We start from the raw sequence: 25,752 nt of genomic DNA, 5'->3' as shown, positions 1-25,752 counted from the left end.
TTCCCGTTCTTCATTCATTCCCGCAAAATATTCTTAGCTAAAGGCGCCAGCACTACGTAACGCACTAAACAGACTGAAACGATAGAACGTGTACTACGTAATTTTGCTAAATCCTTTATAGCTTTTCACGCTGAATGGCGGTACAGTGTTTGTGTCAGCAAGAAATGCCTAAATGCAAACATTTCCTAACAATATGTCCAATATTAACATTTTGAGTCCATCTGTTATCTAAGAAAACTATTGGCAGAACGATTTAATTATCTCGAAATTGTATTTGAAATTTCGAAAGACAATAGAAACACGTGATCAAAACATTTTTTATTACTGAGACAAACTTCCTCAAGCGTGTATTTCACAGAAGGAAAGAGACATACGTATGCATTTCTCATCATCATGACATCCAAGTTAGACAGGCATTTTTTTTTTTATTACGTAGTGACGCATCCGCGCGACATAAGCGATGGCCATTCTCGCCAATAGAAATAACAAAGGAGCACAAATGTCGGCGAGCAGCAAAAAGTCAAAGGTGGGAAGTAACAGTACACCAGTTTCGCATTCCAACCTGCGCATGTTGGCAATCAGTTCCTTACATTAAGGCACGTGCTCTTAGACCACTTTGAATATTTTTTTTTCTTTTCAGACCGGAAAGCAAGTGCCTGTCACGCACGGTCGGGAGTAAACGATACGACGTTGCAGCCGATTTGTTTGGTCCCAGGAAACTCTTATCAAGGCTCTCAAACAAAACAAACAAAAAATGTTCCACAATTTCTTTTTTTTTCCTTCCTGATGTTTGGGATCTTTTAGCCCATCCCGAAGTGGCAAAAATTCAAAATTGGGTTTGGCTCGTTTTTTTTTCTGACCGCTAACATGCACAATACTATATAATCAGGCACGGGGCAAGTGATTCTTAAAGCACTTGAATTACACAGACAAACTACGATGCCAAAAGGCGCGCGTGGCGGCCATATCCGGCAATAACGAAAACATCTTTGTTTAAAGACAAAAAAAAAAGGAGCAAAATGAAAGAGAGAAATTACTTTTCGAGACTTAATAAACGTTTGAACTTACGAAAAACTAGACGAAATAATGGATATTCCAGCTATAAAAAAGACACCGGGCAAATATGTTTTTACGTTGGTTTGACAATAGAATTGAAGAGTGAGCCTGGTCTACGTATCATGATGGCACAGATCAACCTGTTTCTCGGTTTCTTTAAATAAAAAAGATCACAACTATCCACAAGTCATAAAGCTATCAACTATATAATGGGCACAGTTTGTTGGCAATGGTGAGGGGGGAGGAGGAAACAAAATAAAAAAGGAAGGAGAATAGGCACCGCTTTGACCACAGCGAAACACCGTGTGTTGCTGCGAAGACCGACAATCTTCATATTACTGGCACTGTTCCATTTCAAATTGATTGAACCAATTTGTCTTTTTTCTTATCTCTTAACTCGTCCTCGTCATTATGGCACTTGAGTATAAAAGATCAACTCAATTATATCGATAAAACAAGAACTAACCCCCAACACAAAATATCAATAAATAAACACGTACTGTACGATTAAAAAAAAAAAAAAAAGAAGAAGAAGAAGAACAAAATTAGGACAGATGTTTTCTCAAGAATAAATGTGGGACTTTCAACGCGGCAATGCCGCATCCGAAAGATTTCAATTTTGTTTTTGTTTTTCAGAAAGAAACAAAAAATGCCATTTCCATGAAAGACTATTTTACGACCTACGTACAATTTTCGAGTGACCAATTTTTATCTGGTAAACATCAGACGGTTTCACCGCATACCTGACGAAAAACAAAAAAATTCGATTTGCTTATTCTTTTTTACTTTATCTGGTCGGTAATCAAAATTTAATTTTTTTTTCATTCCCAATGAGAAGCGTGAAGGTTTAAAAAATGAGCTAACCACGTTAGAGGAATCACATTCCCATTTCATCGCAATAATTCACCCCATTGTTACAACAACAGCAAAATCACGCATTGATCTGTGGCCCTTCCCGTGAATGTTAATTCCGTCCTTGTCTAGTTCCAACCAACATTTAATTGGTTTGCCTCGAATTTCTAGTCTCATTTAATTTTTTGTTTATTTTTATTTATTTATTTATTTTTTTTTTTTTGAATACTAATAGAGAACTAGGCGTTGATTATACTCGAATCAAAAGAAAACAAAAAGTGGACTCTAAAATTGGAAAGCGAATATTTCGGAGCGATCCGGCGCATGAGGTCGAATTGGATACAATTGGCATGGGGCAAGCGGGCCTTCGCTTACGAGGAAGTGTAAACTAGAAAATTACGTAAAACTTTGAGTCGCATGGAAATGCTTGTCGTGACATGTTTTTTTTTTTTTAGAAACCTAATTTCTAATTGGAAATATATTCTACGCCCTACCTCAACGATAGAATTTGAAATCTTATTTTATGTATATACTGTTGTAGGATGATGTTTGGCTGTGGGCGATCGATCGCCAGCTCAATTGTTTCTCCAATATTTCGATCATCGATACCTTAACAAACGGTTCGATGAATGACCTCAAAAGGTCGGTTCCGCACGCTCACGAGGATGCTGATTCGAGATGGCGATACTTGTGGGCTGACATTTGGGCTAAACCGAGAACGGCGTAGCAGCATTTGAGGCAGTGGTAGTGCGTTTGCTTGTTAGAGTGCGGGCAGCTGTCGACGCGACAGTTTTGCGAAGGCGTGAATTTCTCGAATCCGGCTGCAAGGATCGAGTCTGTTTTCTGGTGCTGGCGACGATGAGCCACCACTTTGTTGGTATCCGTGCAGACAAAATCACATTTGAGACAATGAAAATGCGAGGCTTTATTCTGCACCGTGCCTATAGATGGCAGCACCAGGAAGAACGATACATACATCAACGATGAATGGCGTAAAAAAGATAAATTTAAATATTAAATATAGAAAGAAAATAAGAATTGAATACGTAATAATATGCACCGAAATGTTCAACTTACCAAGGCTGGCCGTGTAGAGACAGCCGGTACGTCCGCATCCGACGTTGGCTCGGTATTGCTGGAAATCACCTCCCATCAACGTGTCCAATCTCTCGTGACGGGCAGTGTGCTGGCCGAGTGAAAGAGAAAAAGAAACATTAGTTCAATCAAATGTTCAAATCATTGGATACTGATTGCAGCGAGATGGTTACGTACCTGCACGAAGCGAGTCTTGTCACAGAAACTGTAACCGCAATCTGGACGCATGCAGTGAAAATGGGTCTGGTGTTCTCTGTAACCGCATTGTGAATACTGACAATCTTCGTTGAACCTGCCACAAAAATAACATTATTTATTTATTAAAACAAATTAAATAAACAAGTTTAACAAGATATTAATACGCGAAAAGAAAAATACCTGAACCGAACGTAGCCGTCTGGAACGGGCTCGTCTTTCAGAAGTCGCATGTTGCTTGGGAATCGCATCTTCTTGGCCTCGGGGCTCAGCATCGAATGATCGATAGGTGACGAGGACGGCCTCTTGTGTCCCTGCGACGCCGTTTTACCTGGACTCATGGGTCGGTTGAAAGCAGCAGTCGTTCCCATCGGGTTGTTCAACATTAAACCTTGAAGCAAAGCGAAACGATTATCCTCATTTTCCTTCGGCACACGCACCGCGCACGTGGTTGCTGTTGATGTACGCAAATGATGATCTCACCTGATCCAGCGTAAATGGTCTGATGCATACCAGGCGAGTGAAACGAAGACGGATTGCCAGTTAGCTGACTGGGAGAGCCGAGACCAAAGGGCCCACCCATTGGCGACATGAAACTGAGGGCGTGAAGGGCTGCCGAAGATCTCGACGCCAGATCGCGCAGTTCTGCCTCCGATTGTGGAAGCGACGACGTCCCTAATCCGGTGGCATTGTTAAACAACGCCATTCGCGAGAGCTCTTCCTTCTTGGCGTCCATGTCTTTGCAATTGGCCGTTTGATTAACTCGATCGGAAGCTCCAGCGCCTATCGATGCAACATCGGTCGGCAATGGGCCTGGTCCACTGTTGCCGCTCCATTGGTTCAACGTGGGACTCAGTGCTCCCGTGCAATGTTTAAGAACGTGCGGCTTCAATTTATCGATTTCCGAGAAAGCCTGTCAAAAACCAGAAACGCAATGCAATCAACCATTTATTTTAATTCGATTTCTACTTATATAAAAAGGTTGCGAACGAACGCTGGTACCTGATTGCAGACGGCGCAGTGGTAATGTTCTCTGCGTTTCAGTTTGCAAAATGGCCGCCCGCATGAGTGGTCTGGTCCGTACGCCTGAGGCTTTTCCGTAAGAATGGCCGGCGTTGGCGGGGAGGTGGTGGCAGCCGCGCTGTGATTGGCTGACGGCGAAGGCGAAACAGACGACGACGACGAAGGCGATAACGAGGAACTACGAGTCGATAAGGAGGAACTCTGCGTCGTAATGGGCGTGGGCGAAGAAGACGACAATTCCCGATGACCCGACGACGAGGCACCGGTTGAACGAAGGTTAACCGGTGAAAGAGGGCGTGGCGTTAGTGATGAATTCATCAAACGAGGACCGAGTTCTTCGTTCTTGGTCGGAAACGCAGACGATGGATAAAACGTTCCGGCCGCTTTGACCACTGTGATGGATTTAACGGGCGATTCCGGCGAGCGCAGCGGAGCCGGTGGCGGATGCTGCAGTGCCGGAGACGATCCGGCGGGAGAACTGTTCCGCTTGAGCAGGAGGGCGCACTTATCGGCAGCTGATTGACCTTTCCTCGTGCTGTGCCTGGCTTCAGAACGCTCCGGACTAGGCGATAACGTTCGCTGGCTCTTCCATTCACTGCTGTTGGATCGGCTGGACGAGGCCGAATGAGACGGACCTGATATTCCGTAAAGCGGCGGTGCAAAATGGCTGGAACTACTTCCGACCGACGAGTAAGGCACTAGCGGCGGGGTCGATGGTTTCGGCAACTTGAAACTAGTGAACACGGCTTGCGGTGTGTCCGGTGCACCCGATCCGGAATTCATCGATGACTACAAAAACCAATTCAATTTTCATTTGAAATTCTCTTTTTTTTTTTCGTTCACAAAAAAATGGACAAAATAAAATGTAGCGTGAAAATTCTTACGGGCTCGTTCCAAACTTCGATAACCCGGTTCTTTGGAGGCCGGCCACGTTTCCGCCGGAACATGCTATCCAACGAGAAGCTGGTCGACGTGGAGCTGCCCGTCGTGAAGGTGATCTCTTTGCTACCGCTGGAACCAGACGGATGACCGAGGCCGCTCAAAGCTGCCACAGGTGGCGCCACCACCGCAGGTTGGTGACCGCGCCTCGAGTACTCGTGCATCTTGTAATGATCCAGCCGCCGGAACGCGTTCTCCGTGGACAGAATGATCTCCGCACAGCCATCCTATTATGCACAAACAAGCAGACGAATAAATTAAGCCTCTTAGGTTTTTATGACATGAAAGGCAAAAAGAGTGGTCAGTTACCCAACAGCAGTGGTAGTGCCGTTTGCTCGTTTGGTAAGGGCAGCTGGACGGGCACGGGTTGGGTTGCTCATTCTCTTCGACGCTGATGTAATAATTGTCGCTTATTTGTTCCTGTTGCTCGTGATTACGCCAGTGTTCCTTGGCCGCTTCTGTTGACCTAATTTGCATATCATTAATTTTTTTTCCCCCTTAGTTCAACTCTCAAATGATGAATTTCTCTAAGGATTGGCAACGTTGCTTACTTGAAGGAAAGGGAACATCCATCGGAACGGCAGTGGTAGTGTTCGTTGGGGTAGATTTGGCAATCCGGCTGGCACGGTTTGCCCGTTTCGACTTTGGCCAGGCACAATCGGAAAGCGTCGTCTTCGGTCATGACAGGTGAAGGACTGCGGTCAGGACGGCCCCCTATCGACATTGAATTCCTCAGCTGATGGAGTTTCGCCTCTGCGGCAGCGGCCAGCATTCGCTGTTCTTGATCGGCCCGCTGCCGATGTTGTAAGTGGGCCATCTCCAACTGGTTGAGCAACGAAGGCATGCGGCCGTAAAGGAATGCGGCCACGGACGGGTCGCTGATCAACCGGGACAGATCCGATGTGGACAAACCCAACGGACCTCGATGGGCTTCGTCTGTTCCAGCAGGTCCAGCAGGTAGTCCAGGTAGAGCGGGAGAAGCGCTCGTCGATGGGAAGGTCGTCAACGGGTTGCTGTTGCTTCCCGTCGAATCCGTGTTGGCAATGGCCGCCATGTTGCCGCCGCCAGCGCCATCTTCTGATCGCAAAAATAAGTAGCAAAAGGAAAATCCAGGAAAATGAAACATGAAATCGCTTTGCTTTTTCGTTTTGTTATATGACTAACGGTAAGCGAGTTCGGCGTCTCGTCGTTCGTGTTTGCGCTTGTGCGAATAAAGTTGGCCGCTAGAGTGCAGCACGTACGTACAGCCTTCGCGGATGCAGTGGATGTGATTGCAGACGCGCGAGAAGCGGCAATTGTCGAACTGACACGCCTCGTTTTTCATGAATTTTTTGAATCCATCACGTGCCAGCTGTTCGTCCTTAATGTGATAACTCTTGTGTTTTTCTAATAATCAAGCAAACAACAGATTTTTATCAAAATTAAATTAAATCGCCAACTATTTTTTGGTACGCTGTCAGCTCGGCCTTAAAGCGAACTCTTGTGATGATCTACAATCAAATCTATAAATCGCAAAAATCATAAAAATCATACCCATATCGGCTTTGTTCTTAAAGGTGTAGTTGCAAGGCGGCCGCCGGCAGTGGAAATGAGTTGTGCGCTGGCCATTAAAGGCGCAATGGGCAGTGGCGCAGTCCTCGGTGGCGCGGAAACGTTGGAAACCTTCCTGGATGATGGCCGAGTCCTTGCGATGGTAATTGGCGTGCATCTGTACGTCTGACGTGCTAATGTACACCTTATCGCACGTATCCTTTTGTTGTTGTTTTTTTTTTTGCATTTTATTTAAAAAAGAAAAGAATAAATAAATGGCCATAAAAATGCGTTTGCCGAACAGCAGGAGGAAGAGGAAAGGACAAGATTAGATTTGCATTTGGATTTCGATGGGCTTAATTACGATGCAAATGTCCGAGTACCTTGACGCAGTGGTAATGAGTCTGTTTGCGATTGTGAGGGCATCCGCGGTATCGGTCGTTGCAATCATCACCTGGCGAATATCTCATGAATCCGTGCTGGAGCGACTCGTCGCGCTTCTTGTGCCATTTAAAGTGTCGGATCATTTCCTCCTTTTTGACGAAAACGCGCGGATGGCAATCCAAACAGTGGAAATGCTCCCTAAAAGTCGATTGAAAAGAAAAAAAAAAAGCGACAACACGTGCGTTAAAAACGTACATAACGGGGGGGGGGGGGGGGGGGGGGGGGGCAATGATTTCGCATCGAATGGTCGAACTAAAAAAAAAAATAATAAAAAATTGAAGTCTAAAGGATCGAAGTAATGCGGCCGTGACTCAACTGCTGGCCGCACTTGAACAAACTTCTGGCCGAACGTCAAGGCATTTTGGTTGTATGTGTGTGTGTGTGTGTGTGTGGCGCTCCGACTTTGATTTGAAATTTGGCAACGAATATTTTCTTCTTTTTTTTTTTTCTTTTTTTTATCTGACACACTCCGTCTCTCAAAATGCCTCGGCTCCGTTTCGTTTCTATATTTCCGTATCAACAGTTAAACTCCCCCCCCCCTCTTTTTTTTTTTTTTTTCAAAAGAAATGAACACCAGAAATGGGTAAAAAATATTTATATATAAACGGACGGTAAAGCAACAGAGAGAGAGAAAAAAAAAATGAATCTCTCTCTCGTCTGTCAAATTCTGCTGTTCAAAGAATGTCAACATTTTGAGACGTTTCTTTTTTTCTTTTTTTTTTTTTTTCGTGACACGGAGAACTGTCCCGATTGACTAAGGAATGTTTGTTGTTTTCTATTCCTTTTTTTTTTTTTTTTTTCCCTTTCCTTCTCCCAAAAATGGTGAAGCACCCTGCAGGGGGGGGGGGGGGGTTACAGCTGATCTCGCTTATCATTCTTTTTGGATCGGAGAACACACACACACACGATAGCTATTTACCAATTCAAAACATTTCGATATCCAAAAAACTAATTTATTCGCGTTCCCCCCAACCTTCTCCCTTAACAAAAAAAAAAAAATAATAATACATCGTATAAAAAAAAACCCTTACCTGTAGTTGAGATCTTTGCAATACGGACTGCCGCATTCAGCGGCGCTCCCGAAACGCTTGACGTAGCGGCTGTAGTCGATAGGGGCGCTGCTCTTGCCGCTTCCGCTGCTGCCCGTCCCGTTCCCGCTCGATGCGCTGGCCGCGTTGCGTCGTCCATCTTATTTAAAAAAAAAAAAAAAAAAAAAAAGGGGGGAGGGGGCGCAACAATTAAATACAGGGCTCAATATAAACAAGAATAACAACCAACAACAACAAAAAAATTGGCCCGTTTCAATTGTTGAACGATCGGAAAGTGGATTTTCCGTTACGCAATTTGAGGGTTTTTTTTTTTTTTTTCCTTAGAAATATAAAATGTTTTAACTTAAAAAAAAAAAAAAAATGCGTCAAAAATGAGCGTACCGCTCTTAAGATCGATTTTCTACCGGCTCTAACGTTTTTATTTTATTTTATTTTTTTTTTTCCTCCCTTATCTTTCATTTGATGTGGCGGAAGAAGTGAGAGAGAGAGAGAGAGAGACGGGGGGTTTAAGAAAAAGCGCATCTATTGCGTAAGGAAAAACGGGGCGACATCATCCGATTCTTGAAATCTGACAAGACACAATAGAAAAAAACCGGTTGGAACAGTTTCCCCCCTTTCATTCCCTTTTTACCCTGGAAAATCTAAAAAAAAAAAAAAAAAAAAAAAAGGGAAAAACATCCTGAAAAAGGAGACAAAACTCGTCGATGTTTCTCATCGACGGTGCTCACACTCAAATGAACCCTTTGATCGAACTGCTTCTCTTTTTTTTTTTTTTCGGAAGAAAAGGGGAGAGAAAACAGGAAGAGAGAGAGAGAGAGATGGGCTCTTTTTTTTTTTTTTTTCTTTTAATCAAAAAAAGATGCTGGTTGGATCCCACGAGATGTTCCAGAATTGCGTGAAATCCGTTAAATTTCTTTTCTCCCCTTTTTTTTTTTATGTCCCCCAATTTTTTTTTTTTTTTTTCTTTTTGGAACATTCCCCTCTCAATTCTTATTAACGACGACATAGAAGAGCCATCGAGCAATTCACCATAGGGATTTTTAAGCCTTTCACGCCTCGTACGTGTTTCCCAGAGAGGGTGTGTCCTCAGCGTAGGCAAAAAAAAAAAAAAAAAAAAAAAAAAAAATAGAAAATGAAAAGAGAAAAAAAAACCAGATGTTTGGTAATTTTTTTACTCTTTCGAAAAAAAAAAAAAAAAGGGTAAACTCTTTTTTTTTTCTTTTTTTTTCCCCGTTTATTATTATTTTATTTTTTTTTTTTTACGTGTCCGCATTTTTTTTTATTGTATTTGTAATGGATGATTCCAGGATATATGTATTTTTTTTTTTTTTTTTGCCTGCCTCCCTCCTGCTGGAAACTACGTGTGTGTGTTGTATACACACACACACACACACACATACACGTAAGGCATTAGATTGAAGAAGACCATCGTTCTTCCACATGTGATCAGTCCTTTCCCCCCCTCCACCCTGTATTCTTTTTTTTAACAATAGCAGCTCGTACAACTAAAGGTGAAACCCTCCTCCGCTCCTCCCACCCCGATTCCCCTGTTTACTGTGATTTTCTGGATTTTATATTATTTTTTTCTTTTCAGATTAGATCTCCCCCTCTTTCGGTTGTATTGCGTACATAACATAAAAAAAAGGGTGGTTGGGAGAAAAAAAAAAAAAAATGAAGTGTCACAGATGAGCTGTGCTTGTTTAAATCTTCCCTGCGCGAAAAAAAAAAAAGACGGATGTCACACCTGCAATCAGTTTCGTACGTTGCAACCCCTTACAATATAATTTTTTTTTTGTTATCTTTCCTCCTAAAAAATGATCATTTTTTTTTTTTTTTAAAGGGGGAAAACGAGAATTTTCTCACATTTCTGAGGGAGAAAAGAGAGGGGAAAAAAACGAAAGGGGTGAGAAAAATACGATGAGAGACGGAAGGGATTTGAAGATGATGTGATACGTCATCTATTTGAATGATAGAGAGGATGTTTAATTCAATAGAATTTTTTTTTTTTTTTTTTTGGCGGTAACGTATTTTTTCATCTGGGGGAGGAAGAGTTTTTTTTTTTTTTCTTTCTAAGGGACAGCCATTCAATTTGAAAAAGAGGAGAGAGAGAGAGAGAAGGCCACAAAAAATTATGTTTCACTCGTTTTTCCCCTCAAAACTTTTGATTTTTTTTTTTTTGAGTCCTACACAAAAATCCACTTAAATGAAACAAAAAAATAATAATAATAATAAAGGGAGAGAGAGAGAGAGAGATCGTAGAGGGGAATCGCTTTTCTTTTTTTTTTTTCACATCGTTTGTGAATCGATGCGCGAAAGGATATTTATACGGATAGGGAAGGGGGGGGGGAGATCTAGAAAACAAAGAGGGGGGATGAAGAAACAATCTATTACATATTGCATCTCCCTGACGCAAGTGTCTAGCCATGTGTGTTGATGCGAGCAGGTAAATCAACCTCATTATTAATCAATTTTTTTTTGGTATAAAAAAGGGGGGACAGACAGACGAAGATGATAGGCCTATAAACGTTGGGAAAGCAGATTTGAAATGATTTCAATTGCATTTTTTTCAGGCATTTTTTTTTTATTATTACAAATGTTTGCAATCGCATTGACCAGGTGATCGATCCATTTGTGAAAAAAACGAAAGTAATTTTTAAAAAATTAAATGTCCAAGTCCCTTTCGTTTGTTATTAAGAAAAGCGATGCAGCTGCCTAAAGACTTGAGAGACGACATGACAACTGGCGTCTGTTCAGGTTTTTAAAAAAAGAGAAATAAAACGACCACATCTATTCGTCTATGCTTTTTAAAAAATAGAAAACGATAACCAAAACATAATCCTGATTTGTGAAATAACCGTTAGCAAGTTTAACCGGAAAAAAAAAAAAAATACATCGAGCCGCGTTGCGTTTTTCCCCCTTTTTTTTCAATAAAATTCTCTTCTTTTCTATGAAATATTTAGAGCACACACGTTATATTATCAGGCAACTGCGTATTTCGACGTAAAACTCGTAAAGGGATAACAAAAAATATGAAAAGGGTTGGCCTGAAAGGAGAGAGAGAGGGAAAAGCTATTGGAGGACGAGATTTTATTTTTTAAAAAAATGAAAAATGGAAGTAGAAATCCTCCACCTTTATAATAAAAAAAAAAATAAATAAATGAAAAATTCCCCCCGTTTCACAATGGCCGCCACAAACAACCTCCACTGTTGTGTTTCTTTTATCCAAGGAAAAATTTTTTTGCCCAGAGTATTTTTTTTTCTTTTTTTAAGAATAACACAATAAAGAAGGTAAAAAAAAAAAAAAAAAACTATTATTACAGCAGATAGCGAGTTGAATAGAGAGGGTGGTGGGGGTGCGCGGGAAAATGGGGTTCTTTCGCTGAGATCTAATAAAATCAAATTAAAAAAATATGTTTTATTTATTTCTTATTTAGAAAAAAAAAAAAAATAAGGATTTTCTTTCCCCCCCCCTTTCCGTACGTGTTGTCCTATCAGTCTCTCTCTCTCCACTACATGTTGCATCACGCTGCGATATTTTTTTGTAAAAAATAATTCAACTCGTCATTGAAAAGAGGTACTTGCAAGAGCTGGGACTGACGGAAAGGAAAAAAAAAAATAAGAAAAGGGGAGGAAAAAAAAAATTCCATTGTGTGTACGTAACAGGAAAGGGGAAAGCTAAAGGCTTAAGTGCACTCTCTCTCTCTCTCTCTCTCCTTTTTTCCGGGTGGGGGGGGGGGGGGGTGTTTCCCGCTCAATTTTTTATTTTTATTTTTAAAATGGAAAAATATAAAGAAAAATTCGGCTGGGATTTTCTTTTCACTTCAAGTTTTAAAAAAAAAAGGGGGTGAATGGGGTAAAAAAAAAATAAATAAATAAAAAAAGGGGTGCCATATGGGTCTATTGTGTCATTTACCGTTCCTCATCCGGTTTTTTATATTTTTCATTGTGCATTCTTATTTTTCTTTCGGGAATCTAACGTTTTTCTGCCAGAAACGAGTTTTCTTTCCAAAAACTAAAAGCTCCCCAAAAAAACAAACAAACATAAAACATAAGAAATACCCCCCCCCCCCTCAAATAAAGAATATTGACACTTCCCAAGAACGCAGACGAATCCTTTGATGCAATCTCTCCCTTTTTTTTTCCGAGAAGTCGTCCAATGTTTATTTCTTTTCTTCGAAATTCTTCCTTGTTTTCTGTTTCGAACCCCAACGACAACCGGCGAAAAAAAAAAAAAAAAAAAAAAAAAAAAAAAAAGCCACGCATGTTTATGTATCCCAAATTTGAGAATATCGAATGCCATCATTTTTGAACAAACAAAAAACAAGAAAAAACAAAAAACAAGTCGCTCCTCATCAATCGTGTCCCCGGGTTTTTTTTCTTTCTTTCTTTCAGACGTGTTTTGTTTTTGCTTTCTTCGTAAATCATAAAATGTGTTATAAAAACAAAAACAAAAACAAAAAAAAAAAAAACCGCACCTTGTCCGAACGAAAAGATGGCCCTAACGTGCGTAACACGAAATCGGCTGTCCAATGTACCAAAGGTGTGTCGTTTCTGATGATTCCACGTGAAATCTCGAATATTCATAATCGCCTTAAGCGTAAACTAATTCCTCCCTTCTCTCCTCATTTTTTTTTCTTGAAAAATAATAAAAGAAAAAATGGCTGACCTGCTAAATTAGTAGGCGCTAGTTGCTGAAGTTCGTGCTGGTCGTAAAAGCCTTTGGTCTGCCCTGTGACGTCATCATCGACGTCCACGTGGAGATCGATGTTGGCGAAACTGGCCGCTTTCAACGGATACGTCACCCCATCCTATTTTTAATTTAAATTTATTACCACGGCCAAGATGAAATAAAACAATTTCTCTCTTTTTTATTTTTTTTAGATTGTACACACACCTGATGATTCGTAGACCTTGGTCGCACGTCGGCACCGCTAGGCGAATCATCGCAGTTGGTCAGCTGTTTGGACGGCGACGGCTGCCTGGATGTGGACGATGTCACGTGACTCAGAATAGACTGGATGTGTGTTTGTAAAGCCCTGAGAGATGGCTCGTTAAAGTCACTCGTCCTGCCTGTGAAAACAACGAGTGGCAAAATGAATTTGGTCAGACACCTCGACCATTTGACATGCGATCAAAACCAAAACAAGGGAAATGATAAAAGACGAACCGAGTGGCAGGGCCGTCTGACCACTGGTCGTGGTCGACGTTTTGGGCGTGTGCGGTGGGGTGGGTGGTTGTTGTTGACAAGATGTCAATGATGTTCTTAATGAACCGATGCCAACCGAGTCAACTGGTCGCGTTTGACCTTCTGCGGCTGATCGACCAATAGGCGAACTGGCGCGAACGTTTGAACTTTGCCCTGAAAAAAACAAACAATGCAAATCATGAGATTTATTAAAATAAAACAGTTTTGTATCATTTACAGACATCATGTTAAAGAATAGGACAAAATAAAAATCTAACGGCTGATCAGGCCTATCAATTATACGATCAAAGTTAAGGCTATGCATTTGCCTATGGAGTTTGAACGTGGGAAACGATGTGATTTTGGCATTCGAAAAGACGCCAACTTAATATCTATTTATTTTTTTTTTTTGCTAGTCCTTGAACAACTTTCAAACAGGACGAGATTGATTGATGACAAACGTTCGTAGAAAAAAAAAAAAAAAAACACAGAGACGGGCCCGAACGTTATGTACAAGTAGCTAATGAACCGTTCCTGTGTTAACGCTTTCCACAACGCGAGACTTCCTTTGACGTCACGTATGATTTTTATTTTTTATTTTTTGTGAGTGTATGTTGTCCTGCTCGTCTATCTCTTTGTTGCACACGACGATGTGTCTCTCTCCCCTAACGTCAATCCATCATGGTCGTTTAGCGTGTGTGATTAGGTTCATAGTCGTCTCCCCCCTCTCGCTCCCTCGCTCATCTGACAGTCCTTTTCCTTATGGTATATTGACAACATCGAGAGTTTCCCTTTATATTATTATTTTTTTTGGCCCGATCCAGTGGTGGGGTGCCCATACGATTCGGCAGAGTTGGAAGCAACAAAAAAAAAATTGTACGCCAATGTGTAATCCATCAAAAAGAAACAGGCCAAAAAAAAAAAAAAAAAAATACGTAATACAACATACAGACACACACACAAAAAAATCAGTTGATATTTTTTGTGTGTTGATTTTGTCGTTTGAGATGAACTAACAGCGTATAGAGTCAACCGTGCTTTTAAAAATAATTTATCAAACGACGCTTAAGGGTGACGTGACCAACAGCGACGCCTATGTTCCACCGTTCACGGGGCGTATCGCTATGCCACATCCGTTTTGCAAATGATCATTTTTTAAATTTTCATATATTTAAAAAAAAAAAAAAAAAAAAAGAAATCTACGTGAACACTGTCACCAACATCAATCGTTTTGCCAAAAGAAAAAAAAATAATAAAAAGGAGAGATGCGCAATACGAGGCGATCGCCATTTCAAAGTGCATGCGTGTGTCACGCGACCCGACCTGCCGGACAAACGTTTGGCAGCTGGCCAAAAATGAAATTATTATTATTTTTTTTCTATTAAGATCAGGCCCGCAGTTGATTTTTATTTTAGTAGTCAAATGTCGTGGTCGCATTCGATCGTTTCACCTTCGTATGCAAATTTGTCTGTACAGTACACACGTCAATGTCAGGTGTATGGAGCGAAGAACGGGGAAATGGAACAGAAGGAACACGTCAACGAGCAAAACGATTAGTCGTCATTAGCACGTGCCATTGAGGAGCGCGTGAATGCGGTTCAAAAAACACAAAAAAATCGACATCCGATTCAAAATAGAGTGACCCCCTCTTGTGTTGACAGTTTACCTAACCAAAAGAACCGGATATCTTTTGGACGCTTTGATTTTCAAAAAACCGGCCGTTGAATGAGCTAAAGAAACCGGTTCTGACAAACTCCTTTTCTTTCCCCATTGTAAGCGGCCGATCTCATTCGTTTTGAACCGTACAAACAGACAAAACAAACCAAAACGAAAAGAAAATCGTGTGTCAATGCACAGATCAAAATCGCTGAGAGACAAATTACGCGTTTAAATTGTACGCAGACAGACCTTCAATGCACTTCAGTGTTATTATAGATGAGGCTATTGCGTCATCGACGATTGCTTTCAACGTATCGTGATAACGAAAACAACTAACGATCAATTTCGTGGAAGAGCCCGTCCTACATTTTCATGACGAATTTTGAACATTTTCGTGTGTGTATGTGTGTGTGTGTGTAAGATTCCATTGAAAAACGGACAGGGATGCTGTTTAATTAATGCTATTATTGCATTTGTTTGTTTTTTTTGTCTGGTTCGAACCGCAAAAAAAATAAAAAAATACGAGATAAATAAACGTCCAGAATTTGTTCAAATTGTTTTGAACTAGAAAAAAAAAAGAAGAAAACAATTCAAACAAAATTCAAAGTTGGCCAATCGTTAAACTTCGTCAATGGGTCTTTTTTTTTTTTTTTTTTTTGGCCTTCCCCACGAGAATGTTAAAATGCTTTCAATCTAAAATTGCTCCAATTATCATTGCCCTAGACCCCCCCCCCTCCTCCATCTCTTTTTTGGCTGTTGTACGCATTCATCCAAATAGGGAGACATTGCTTTTTTCTTTCTTTAAATCTAAAATTCTCCGAGAAAATTATCTTATTGTTGTGTAAGCTTTGATTGTTGTGAAATGGCCAGAGGACCTCCTTGGTCATCAAAAACGGAATGAAATTATCCACACACACACAAAAAAAAAAAGCGAGGCACCGATCGTCTTTTTTTTTTTTTATATAAACTAATAGACGGACCTAAATTTTCTATCTACCTTTTTTTTTTTTTTTTTTTTTAGGTACGTTACATAACAACATAATGTACACACGAAATTGTGGGGGGGGGGAATTTTGGAACGAAAAAAAAAATTGCTGCTTTCTTCGGCATTTTTTTTATTATTATTATTATTTTTTTTTTTTTTTAAGTCATCGTTGGTCGGGGAAAAATAAAATAAAAAGCAATAAACGAGGACGGATGAAAAAAAAAAAAAAGTGGATCAGACATTGCCTCAAGTCTTTTCTTTTTTAATGTTTAATGTTCCTACAGGCAAAAAAAAAAAAAAAAAAAAAAACTTTGTCGGGAGCCGGGGTAGAGATTCGTTAATTTTCCGAATAAGGTTTTAAAGAGGAAAAAAAAAAAAATGGCCGTTTTCTTTTTTAGGGAAAATAAAATAGAAAACGTTTTTTGAAGATACTGTTTATCCCTTTTTTTTTTTTTTACAGAATAGATGATTTTCTATTTTTAATTTTTTTTTTTTTTTTTTTTCTAGAAGATGAAAAGAATCTATTGAGTGGATGGACGTAAGAAGGAGGAAAAAAAAAGAGGTAAGAAACAATGGCCATCTCGTATTTCTCTCCATCCTATTTTCAAATGCGCATGTCTATCTTCTCTTCTCTTTTCTTTTTTTTTTTTTTTTTTTGTGTATAAAAATATTTATTTATTTTTTGTTTTTTTCCTCGCATTTTTTTTTTTTTTTTCGTAGCCTTTTCTCTTTCTGGAATTAATGTTGCAGATAACGGAGAGCCACAAGAGGTCAGCGTGAGCGCTGCAGGCGCATTTTCAGTTCGCTTCTATTTTATCAGTTTTATTTATTTATTTTTTTTTTTTTCTCTCTCTCTCTCTTTTTTCTAAACTCTCTTTGTAATAACTAATAATGACAATAATAATAAATATTATTTTTTGTGTGTTTGATTGCTTTTCCCTAAAAAAATTATAGATTTATTCACATCTTTGCCGTTCGTTTTCGTCTGCAAGATATAATTCCTCTCGTTTCTCACGTCGTTTTCTCTTCAAAAATCCCGAGAAGAAGAAAACAGGTTCTGTGGTTCAAGGCGACAACAAAGTCTTTAATCATCCGTAAAGAAGAACGCCACAGCTTATAGACCCAACACACACACACACACACACACACACACAAAAGAGATATGAAATTAACCCTTTTTTTTTTTTTTTTTTTGGACGAAAAGGCCCGTAAAAATGGCTGCCAGCGTTTGACCTTCCGAAGGGAAAAATATGTTGGAATGCACTGCGTTCAAAACAAAAAAAAAAAAAAAAAAAAAAAAAACGTTCGTTCAACTATTGTTTCGTTGTTTTGTTTTTCTTCTAAAGCATTCGAAAAAAAAAAAAAGATCTAATAAGATTGATTGTGATTGCACACGGAGCAGATCTTTTTCCCCTGCGTCTCCTTAAAAACCAAAACAACAAATCTCTTGATTGCCCTCCCCCCCCCCCCCTCTGTTTATTTATATATTTAATTTTTTTTTTTTTGCAGTCAAAAATCGCAATGAACGCTAAAGGCGCTCATTCTATTTTTCAGAGAACAAAAAAAAAAAAAAAAATAAAAATATTAAAATCTCGCACGGCCTGCCAGCAGTTATTATCATTTATTTATTTATTTTTTATTTTCTGTGTGCGTCTGCCTTTTTTATTTTTTTTTTTTTCTTCGGCAGAAAGGCCCCCTGAGCCAAAGCAATAAACATCGTAACACCCTCAGGGAAAGAATTCAAGATGGAAACCATTAAAATTTTTTTTTTTTTTTTTTTTTTTTTTTTTAGACTTAAAAGATTTTTTATTTTCAGCATCTTCGTGAAATTCTTTCAGACCAGCGTATTTTTTTTTTTTTTGTTGCAATTTCTTTGAAAAAAAAAAAAAAAATGTTTTTTTTTGAGGGGGGAAGTTTGGCTAGCCACGCGAAACTGTAACCCATGAATCTAAAATTGTATATGTGTGTGTGTGTTGATTAAAAGTAATGACTATCAACGGGCTGGAAAAGAAACAGTTGTTCCGATCGCCTAACATTATTACAATGATGTAGTTATGCAAAGCTGCGAGAAAACGTTAAAAAACAAGACTCCAAAAGTCATGAATAAAACAATGAGAAGATGATGGATGTGATAGGATAAATGCCAGATGCTTGCGCCAGCCTCAACCGAAAACTCACAAGTAGCTCTTTTGACATTATTAGCCCGATTCCAATCAAATTTCGAAAACAAAACAAAAAGCAAGACCCCAAAACAATTGAAATGAAAACAATGCGAAATAGGCTACATTTTCCAGAGTTTGGCATCTATAGAAAATCTCAACTATTCTCGCTCTGGGGTTATGACACATTTCGCGTCGGGTTTCAACAAAAAAAAAAAAAAAACGTTGAATTCCACACACACAATTTGGCCAAAACGCAGGAAAAAAAAAAGGAAAAGAGATCGCGTCTCTTATTATTTTCTTTTTTTTTTTTTTTTCTCCCTCCTTTTGGCATTTCGTTTGCTGTTCCACAGCAGCGACTCATCTCGCGTATACGTACACGTCGCCAAACAGACGATAGGATTGACCCACTTCAAAAAATCCAACACAAACCCCTCCGCTTTAAAATAACGTTTTTTTTTTTTCGTCCTACCTGCGTCGGCGTGGCGCTGCAGTCGGTAGATGCCGAGCAATTCGCGCATCGCTACCTCCGCGTAGTCGTGGGTTGCGTTCGCCTTCTCATCCGCACGTCGCGTACTGGCGTTTGGCTCGACCTGCGAGTTCGCGTCCTCCCTTCCGAGACGCTCGTGCGAATCGCAAGGCGCAATGAAAGGCGGTTTGGCGCCATCGACGCACGACTGTTGCTGCTGCCAGAAGAGCATCCACGTCTTCATCTGAAGGCCGGACATCTGCCCATTTGCATCGTCCTCTTGATCGTCCTCTTCCGTGTTGTTGGAGGCCGGACGCAATCTCAGATCTACGGCCGCACTCTTAGCGCACCGGCTACTACTACCCCGGCTACTGCTCCGGCTCGTGCTGCGGCTGCTATCGCGACTACCCTCCCTACAACTATGCAAATCACTGTGACTGGCCGATTGACTGCTCTGACTGCTGCTGTTCGTCCCGGCCAAGTCTTGACTGTATCCGTCCGTTAACCGATGGCCGAGTTTGTCTGTGGAACGAGACGACGTGACATCACCTCCTCTATCGGACGATGTTTCTTTGAGAAGGATCCCTTTCTCCCCTCGGTCTTCGTGTTGGCTTTTAAGATCGCAACGGCGGGAAGAGATCGACGTGACGTCGGCTTCGCCAACGACGGCCCGCGTCGGCGGATGGCCGTCCGCTCCGTCCTCCGTTTGGTTGGTTGTCAATTCCATTTCGTTATTGTCTTGGTCATCATCGCCGTCTGGCGAATCGCTGGGTCTGATGTTGCGCGGCTGGAAGTTCTTGCGTTTGTTGCGTCGAGTCGAGGCCGACATCATCGGCATCGAGACGGGCAAGACGGGTGTCATTTTATCTTTGTCCACGTTGGCCTCCTCGCCGCTTCCCACATCAGCATCGTCTGTTCATGTCAATGACAGAGCGCGTGCGCGAACGTTTCAAAAAAAAAATGTCAAGATTCATTCGAATTACATTCGAAATTAAAAAGCCTAAAAAAAAAAAAAAAAAAAAAAAAAAAAAAGAAATCTATATGAACCTGAATGAAGATCTATGGAGGCGTAGAGAGTGGCAGCGCAAGTAGCGCCGCTGGTGTTGCGTGCCAGACTGTTGGACCCCGACGTCGTGGCTGCCAAAGCCGCTGACGTGCAACTGGTAGACATTTGTTTAGATTTTTCTTTTTCCTTTCTTTGATCTTCTTATACGTATATATGTGATGGCAGGTAGTTGAACGAGGCTGGGGTGCCACTTCGTGTCAGCGTTATCACCTGACCCCCATCACCTAATAGAAATCAAATGATTTCATCAAATAACAACATTTCAGTTTGTTTTTTTTTGTTTTTTTTTTGACGTCAATCAATCAAATGTTTTGCACGTTTTAATTATGACTTGCTAAAAAACGTATACAGATTTTTAAGAAATACGAATGGATTGGAGAAAGAAATGAAGGGATAAATGAAAAAATAAATAAATAAATAATGATTCGAAAAAAAAAAAAAAAAAAAAGTCGAATTGATTGGAAAGCTGATCGCCTTGGGAAATCGATCGAGGTGGCTGTCTCACGCGAAATAGAACTATAACGTTCGGCATTTCGAGCAGGCAGTGAGGCGACGAACGAAAAGGGGGGGGGGAGGGAGGGAATGATCCGTACGTGATACGTTGGTCAAAGTCATCGACCTTTGGACACACACCATCGTGACGTGACACCCATTGCGTATATGCAAAACAAAAAACAAAAAAAAAACGAAGGCACATAACATATATACCTGCACCCCACCGTACGTTCATTCCCGATCGTCATCTGTTTTTTTTGTTAAACTTTTTATGATTGAAATAGATCAGGACGTATACGGAAAAGTTGGTCATGAAAAAGAAAAAAAAAATGAAGATCTTAAAGGAAATCGGCTTATAGATTTATGACCAAATGTGGACCGGCGATGGCGGGTGGTATAATCTCGCGTGCATTTTGGCCTCAAACCGTTAGCGTTAAAAAAAAAAAAAAAAAGAGAAACAGGAACAAAATGTTTTCCTTCTTTTCGCTATACAGTTCGTATATATATATATAAATCTCCAACGAAAAAGGAATTTTGAAGTCAATCTAATTATTCAAACGTCAACAAGCATTTTTTTCAAATCTCGCATTGTGCTTCTCGTGTACGTACGAATGGAGACAATGGTGCGCATGCCACAACCGATAAAGTCAACATTTTGAATTAATTCAAAAAAAAAAAAAAAAAAAATGTTAAAAAATGAGTTTGAAAACGAAATGGAGGAGAAAAAAAAAACGTTCACAGAGAGAGAGAGAGAGAGAGAAAAAAAAAAGAAAGGGGTAAATAAAAATATAAAATAAAAAAAAAGCCCCAGCTGAAGGTTTCGGGTTATAGACGGCCGTGATTGAATTACAACTATAGCAGCGCAGACGTTCAGGCCAAGTTTCGAATCGAACGGAGAGATGTTTAGATTTTTCTTTTTTTTTTTTCTTTCTTTTAAAGCCCCCAAACTCTCATATACTTGTATGTAGCCTTGACATTCCAGGAAAACATAGAAACACCACACACTTTATATACACACACAAAAGACCTTATAGAAAGAGACGGGAAATGTGTTTTTTCTTTTCTTTTTTCTTTTTTAAATTGATGGATGCTGATTTTACTTTATTTTTTTTTTTTTTTTTATAGAAGAAAAAAGAAAAACAAAAATTCTGTGAACTGTAAGATAAAAAAAAAAAAAAAAAAAATAGAGAAGATGATATTTAGCACAACAATACGACCGAAAACATTTTGCTGACGTCATCCACATGCAAAAGCGAGGGAAGAAGAGTTTTGTGAATTGAACAGCTAATCCAGCTGGGGCAAGTGTTATTTTATGACCATCAAAAAGAAAAAAAAAAAAATAATAATAATAAAAATAAAATTCCCGTAGGAAGAAAATCCAAGTGGTTAAACAGCCAGTGATACAATAATAACATTTCCAGAGGCTGCTGGCAAAAGTTTGTTAAGGAAAAAAAAGAAAAAGAAAAATATATTTATAGATGTATTTATAGAGAGTACATGGCCGGAGGAGGAGACATCAACAGAAAAAAAAAAAAAAAAAAAAAAAAAGAAACCAGAATAGAAAAAAAAAAAAATAAATAAATAAATAAGAAAAAGAAGAAGAAGATTGGGGGAACGTTTTGTCTAAATAAGTCGCGTCTCGCACCTGGCGCGTACGGCTTAAGGCCATTGCCATATTTAACACACATTCATACACGCATGTATATATATACTGGCCAGATTTTTTTTTTTTTTTTGAATAAATTTTTCTTTTTCTACCAAAAAAGATACAACACGAGAAACAAAAAAAAAAAAAAAAAAAAAAAACATGTAGGAAAAAAATAAAATATGACCAAAACGTAAAGATTATTTCCCGAGATTAGAACCTGATATTTTTTTTTTTTTTCTAAATGACCATATTTTTTTTTTTTTTACGTATTTCTCGTCTGAAAAAAATTAAAAAAAAAAAATAAAATAAATTTCCCCCCACAAAAAAAAAGAAAACGATCTGGTTTTATTTTGTTGCACACGCAAAAAAAAAAAAAAAAAAAAGAAATAACCGTTTCCTAATACGAAGAGCCCTTGCAGCATGATGGATGATGTTCCACATCTATCACTCATTTGTTGTATATATTTATATATACACACGTTTTCTTTTTCTTTTTTTTTTTTTCTTTTAAATACAAGTTATTCAATTCGGGCTGTACGGTTTCGGTAATACGCGTTACACACTTACGCAGGTGTTTTGTTCTTTTTCTCCTACACTCCTCAAGAAAAGTACGAACAGAAATGGACGTTCGATGTTTGATCTACAAACAAAAGGCACGCCGATTTCATTTTCCTGTTTATGATGGGTACGCATAATCTTTTCAAATTAAAAACGAAAAAACAAAACAAACAAAAAAAAAAAACGACGGTTTATAGAAAGCGAATGAGACGTAAATCACGTCAATAAGGCGCTGGGCCGTTGTCTCAACCGGGCAACGTATAGAGAAGAGTCAATCTTTTCACAGAAACGAGCAGGAGATGGAAACACAGAAATAACAAAAAAAAAAAAGAAGAAAAACAGAATTTATTTATTTTATTTTATTTTTTTTTTTGGGGGGGGGGGGGGATTTGAAGAGGGGGGAGGGAAAGGAAGTAATGAGGACACGACTATGTCAATTGAACGTTTCCTTTTGGGTGAACTCTCGAATTGAAAAAAAACAAAACAAAAACGTTCGTTTCATTTTAGAAACAAAAAAAAAGGAGATTTATGTCGTGAAATAACTTTCGTTTCATTATTTGTAACGACCGAAAAAAAAAAAGGAAAGAAAGAATTTCTGCTTTTCAAAGCAAACAGAAAAAAAAAGAAAAAGAAAAGGGGCAATCAAATTTGATGACTTCCTCATTAATGCAATTTGCCCAGTAGCCCAGATTTTTTTTTTTTTTTTAAAAACAAAAATCAAGTGAAATCGTCATTGGTGGTTTGATCGACTTACAGACGCAAAAATACATCAAATCCAAAATCTCGATGAAAAACGTTGCTTGATAAGAGCCAAAGGGCGCAATGTGCTTTCAATTACTAAAACACATCACTCACTTTCACTCTTTGATTTTCATGCTAATCGCCATTCGTTTTTTTTCTTTTTATCTGTACCTGTTTAAAACTTTACGCGTACAGCCGTTTTCGATTCAATTCACGAGAAGTCAACCCTTTCCCCCCCCAACAAGATTGGCAATCGACATCCCCCGGCAGAATGGAAACCGGCGTTCAACTTTAACCAATGCCAAAAATCGAAATTTTTGAAATTCAAAAACAAAACAAAACCAAAAAAAAAAAAAAACGAGGCCAACTCGAAACGTCTATAAAACATTTTTGTTTTTTGTTCCCCCCCCCTCCCCTTCTCCTTCTCGCACCAATGAAGAGATCCGTTGAACATTTCACGCTCAATCATTCAAGGCCTATAAGATTTTTTTTTTTTGAAACCCGAACCAATTAGTTCGTCTGAAATGTCTAAAACGTGAAATTTTTTCTTCTTTTTCATATAAAAAAAATTTTGAATAATAAAAAAAAAAAAAAAAAAGGGCAGACACATTTCAATCATGAGGCACGATTTGGCGCCAGCACGTTTCCGATTCATTCCGATACGCACACTAATAAACACACACACACACAAAATACACCTTTCAAAAACTCAACAAAAAAAAAAAAGATGGCAATTTGACCCGAATTTTTCTTTCAAAAAAAAACAAAACAAAAAAGGCAAAAAAAAAAATCGATGCTTATTTAAATGGAAATGAAAATACCTGGGGTCTATATGGAAATGAAGCTCTTTTTTTTGTTTTGTTTTTTTTTTTTTCGTCCTAATTTCTTCTTCTTTTTTTTTTTCACCACCCAACTTTGAACGACACCGAACTTTTTTTTTTTTTTTTTTTTTTTTTGCTTTGAGGATGGCACTTGGTAAAAGCACTTTGATTGATTGATTTATTATTTGTTTTTTTACTTCATTTTCTGTTTCGTTTAAATAGGTATGTATCCACAAACAGTGGCCGAAAATTCGGGCGGTGTCAAATCACGTGTAACTGTCCAATGTCGACACGCACTTTAAACACAATCTCACACACACACACACACACACACAGCCACACCACCAAACACACACCGAATTCCACTAAAAACAAAAACAAAAACTTTTTGGGGGGGGGGTTGAAAAAAAAAAAAAAAAAAAAAGAAAGAATAAAAAAAAAAATAATAATAAATAAAATAGAGAGAGAGAGAGAGAGAGAGAGAGGAAAAAGAGAAGAGAGAGAAAGAGCACAGCAGCGTGCGTGAGCGTGCGCGTCTGGATGGCGAGTGAAGTCCCTTTTTTTATTTTCGTCTGTTTTTTTTTGTTTTTCTCTCTCTCTCTCTCTCTCTCTCTCTCTCTTAAAAAACCTGCCGGTCTGCTCGGCCAACGCCACCGCCACGCTCTTTTTCAAAAGTAAAAAACAAAAAAACTAGAAGAATTTTTTTTTTTTTGGGGGGGAGGAAACAACCGTGTGGGGTGTTTTGCATATGCGGACGAAACCAAACTATGTAAGATATAAATATATGATTTTGGCAAAGGTGACAAATGTCCTGTTGCTGGGTCAAAACAAACAAACAACCCAAAAAAAAAAAAATCACACGCACGCACACACGCACGCACGCACACAAGCAAGCAAGCACGGTCAAAATAAGAAGAACTGGTAGCCGAAGCAGAAAAACACACACACAAACTGAGAATGTTTGTTTTTTCGCACAATGAAGAAGAAGAAGAAGAAGAAGATTGCGGAGAACCGTACACCGTTCGACGGATGACCGGAATCTACTGGCAGGCGTTTCGAGACGTTCGGCTTATTCGCCTCAGCCCGAAGAGGATCTGCGGAAGAGCCAATGAGAAGCAACAGGAAGATTGCATGGAGAGCAAAAAGAAGAGAGAGAGAGGGATCCCCCTTTCTCTTACAATATCCGATAGAAGTCTATGACGACAATAGGCTCAGTTGGGGAAAAAAAAAAAAAAAAAGACTGAGCCCTTATTCTTGGAGACCCGCACTGAAAATGTTTTTTTTTTTTTTTTTTAGCCCTTCCCTTCTTTTGCTCTATTCCATCGGGCAGCCCATCTAACCCCTTTTATTTTATTATTTATTTATTTTTTTTTTTTTTTTCTTCTTTCACATTTCTCCTTTGATTTTTTTTTTTTTTTTTTTTTTGATATGCGCATTTAACACAGACAATGTGAAAATGGGAGGGGCTTAGCCCTGCACTCGTCGCTCCTATCCTTTACACTTCGTGTGGCGGTTTTTTTTTTTTTTTTTTTTTCAAACAAACGGTTTCACTCGTTTGTGATTGGGTATGTACGAGCGCATTTTTTTTTTTTGTTTGCTCTCTTCCGGCTGTAGAGCCGTTACATGTCCTCGCAAAAGCCATTGCTTTATTTATTATTATTATTTATTTATTTATTTTTTCGGGACGAAGTGGCAGACGTTCGTTTATGAAAAATCCACGTTGCTAATTTGTAGAATTTCATATACATTTAAAAAAAAAAGAAAATCGTGTTGATGTTTAACG

At 39.2% G+C, this 25,752-nt stretch overlaps 1 protein-coding gene across 2 annotated transcripts; it reads right to left on the bottom strand.

The window, feature by feature from the left end:
- Nucleotides 1-252: 252 nt before the first annotated feature.
- LOC130703084 (zinc finger protein castor homolog 1-like) lies at nt 253-24,491 on the bottom strand. 2 transcript variants are annotated; one of them, XM_057524702.2, is made up of 19 exons: nt 23,970-24,491; nt 19,688-19,930; nt 18,644-19,552; nt 13,351-13,542; nt 13,078-13,253; nt 12,850-12,991; nt 8,166-8,322; nt 7,074-7,272; nt 6,694-6,910; nt 6,325-6,546; nt 5,712-6,234; nt 5,470-5,626; nt 5,106-5,387; nt 4,201-5,010; nt 3,682-4,111; nt 3,382-3,589; nt 3,181-3,295; nt 2,986-3,094; nt 253-2,849 (listed from the first exon to the last, which is right to left on the bottom strand). In XM_057524702.2, the coding sequence occupies exons 2-19, from the start codon at nt 19,809-19,811 to the stop codon at nt 2,566-2,568; spliced, it is 5,256 nt and encodes a 1,751-aa protein (XP_057380685.2). In that variant the 5' UTR covers nt 19,812-19,930; nt 23,970-24,491; the 3' UTR covers nt 253-2,565. The 2 variants fall into 2 exon arrangements, with proteins under 2 accessions (XP_057380685.2, XP_059351225.1); XM_059495242.1 differs by having other exon boundaries at nt 5,712-6,237; nt 23,970-24,303.
- Nucleotides 24,492-25,752: the final 1,261 nt, after the last annotated feature.

This window comes from Daphnia carinata, chromosome 5, assembly GCF_022539665.2.
Source record: "Daphnia carinata strain CSIRO-1 chromosome 5, CSIRO_AGI_Dcar_HiC_V3, whole genome shotgun sequence".
In the NCBI taxonomy this organism is placed as follows: Eukaryota; Metazoa; Arthropoda; class Branchiopoda; order Diplostraca; family Daphniidae; genus Daphnia; species Daphnia carinata.
Note: the sequence above shows the minus strand (reverse complement) of the source record. Positions and strands in the feature narration are given on the sequence as shown.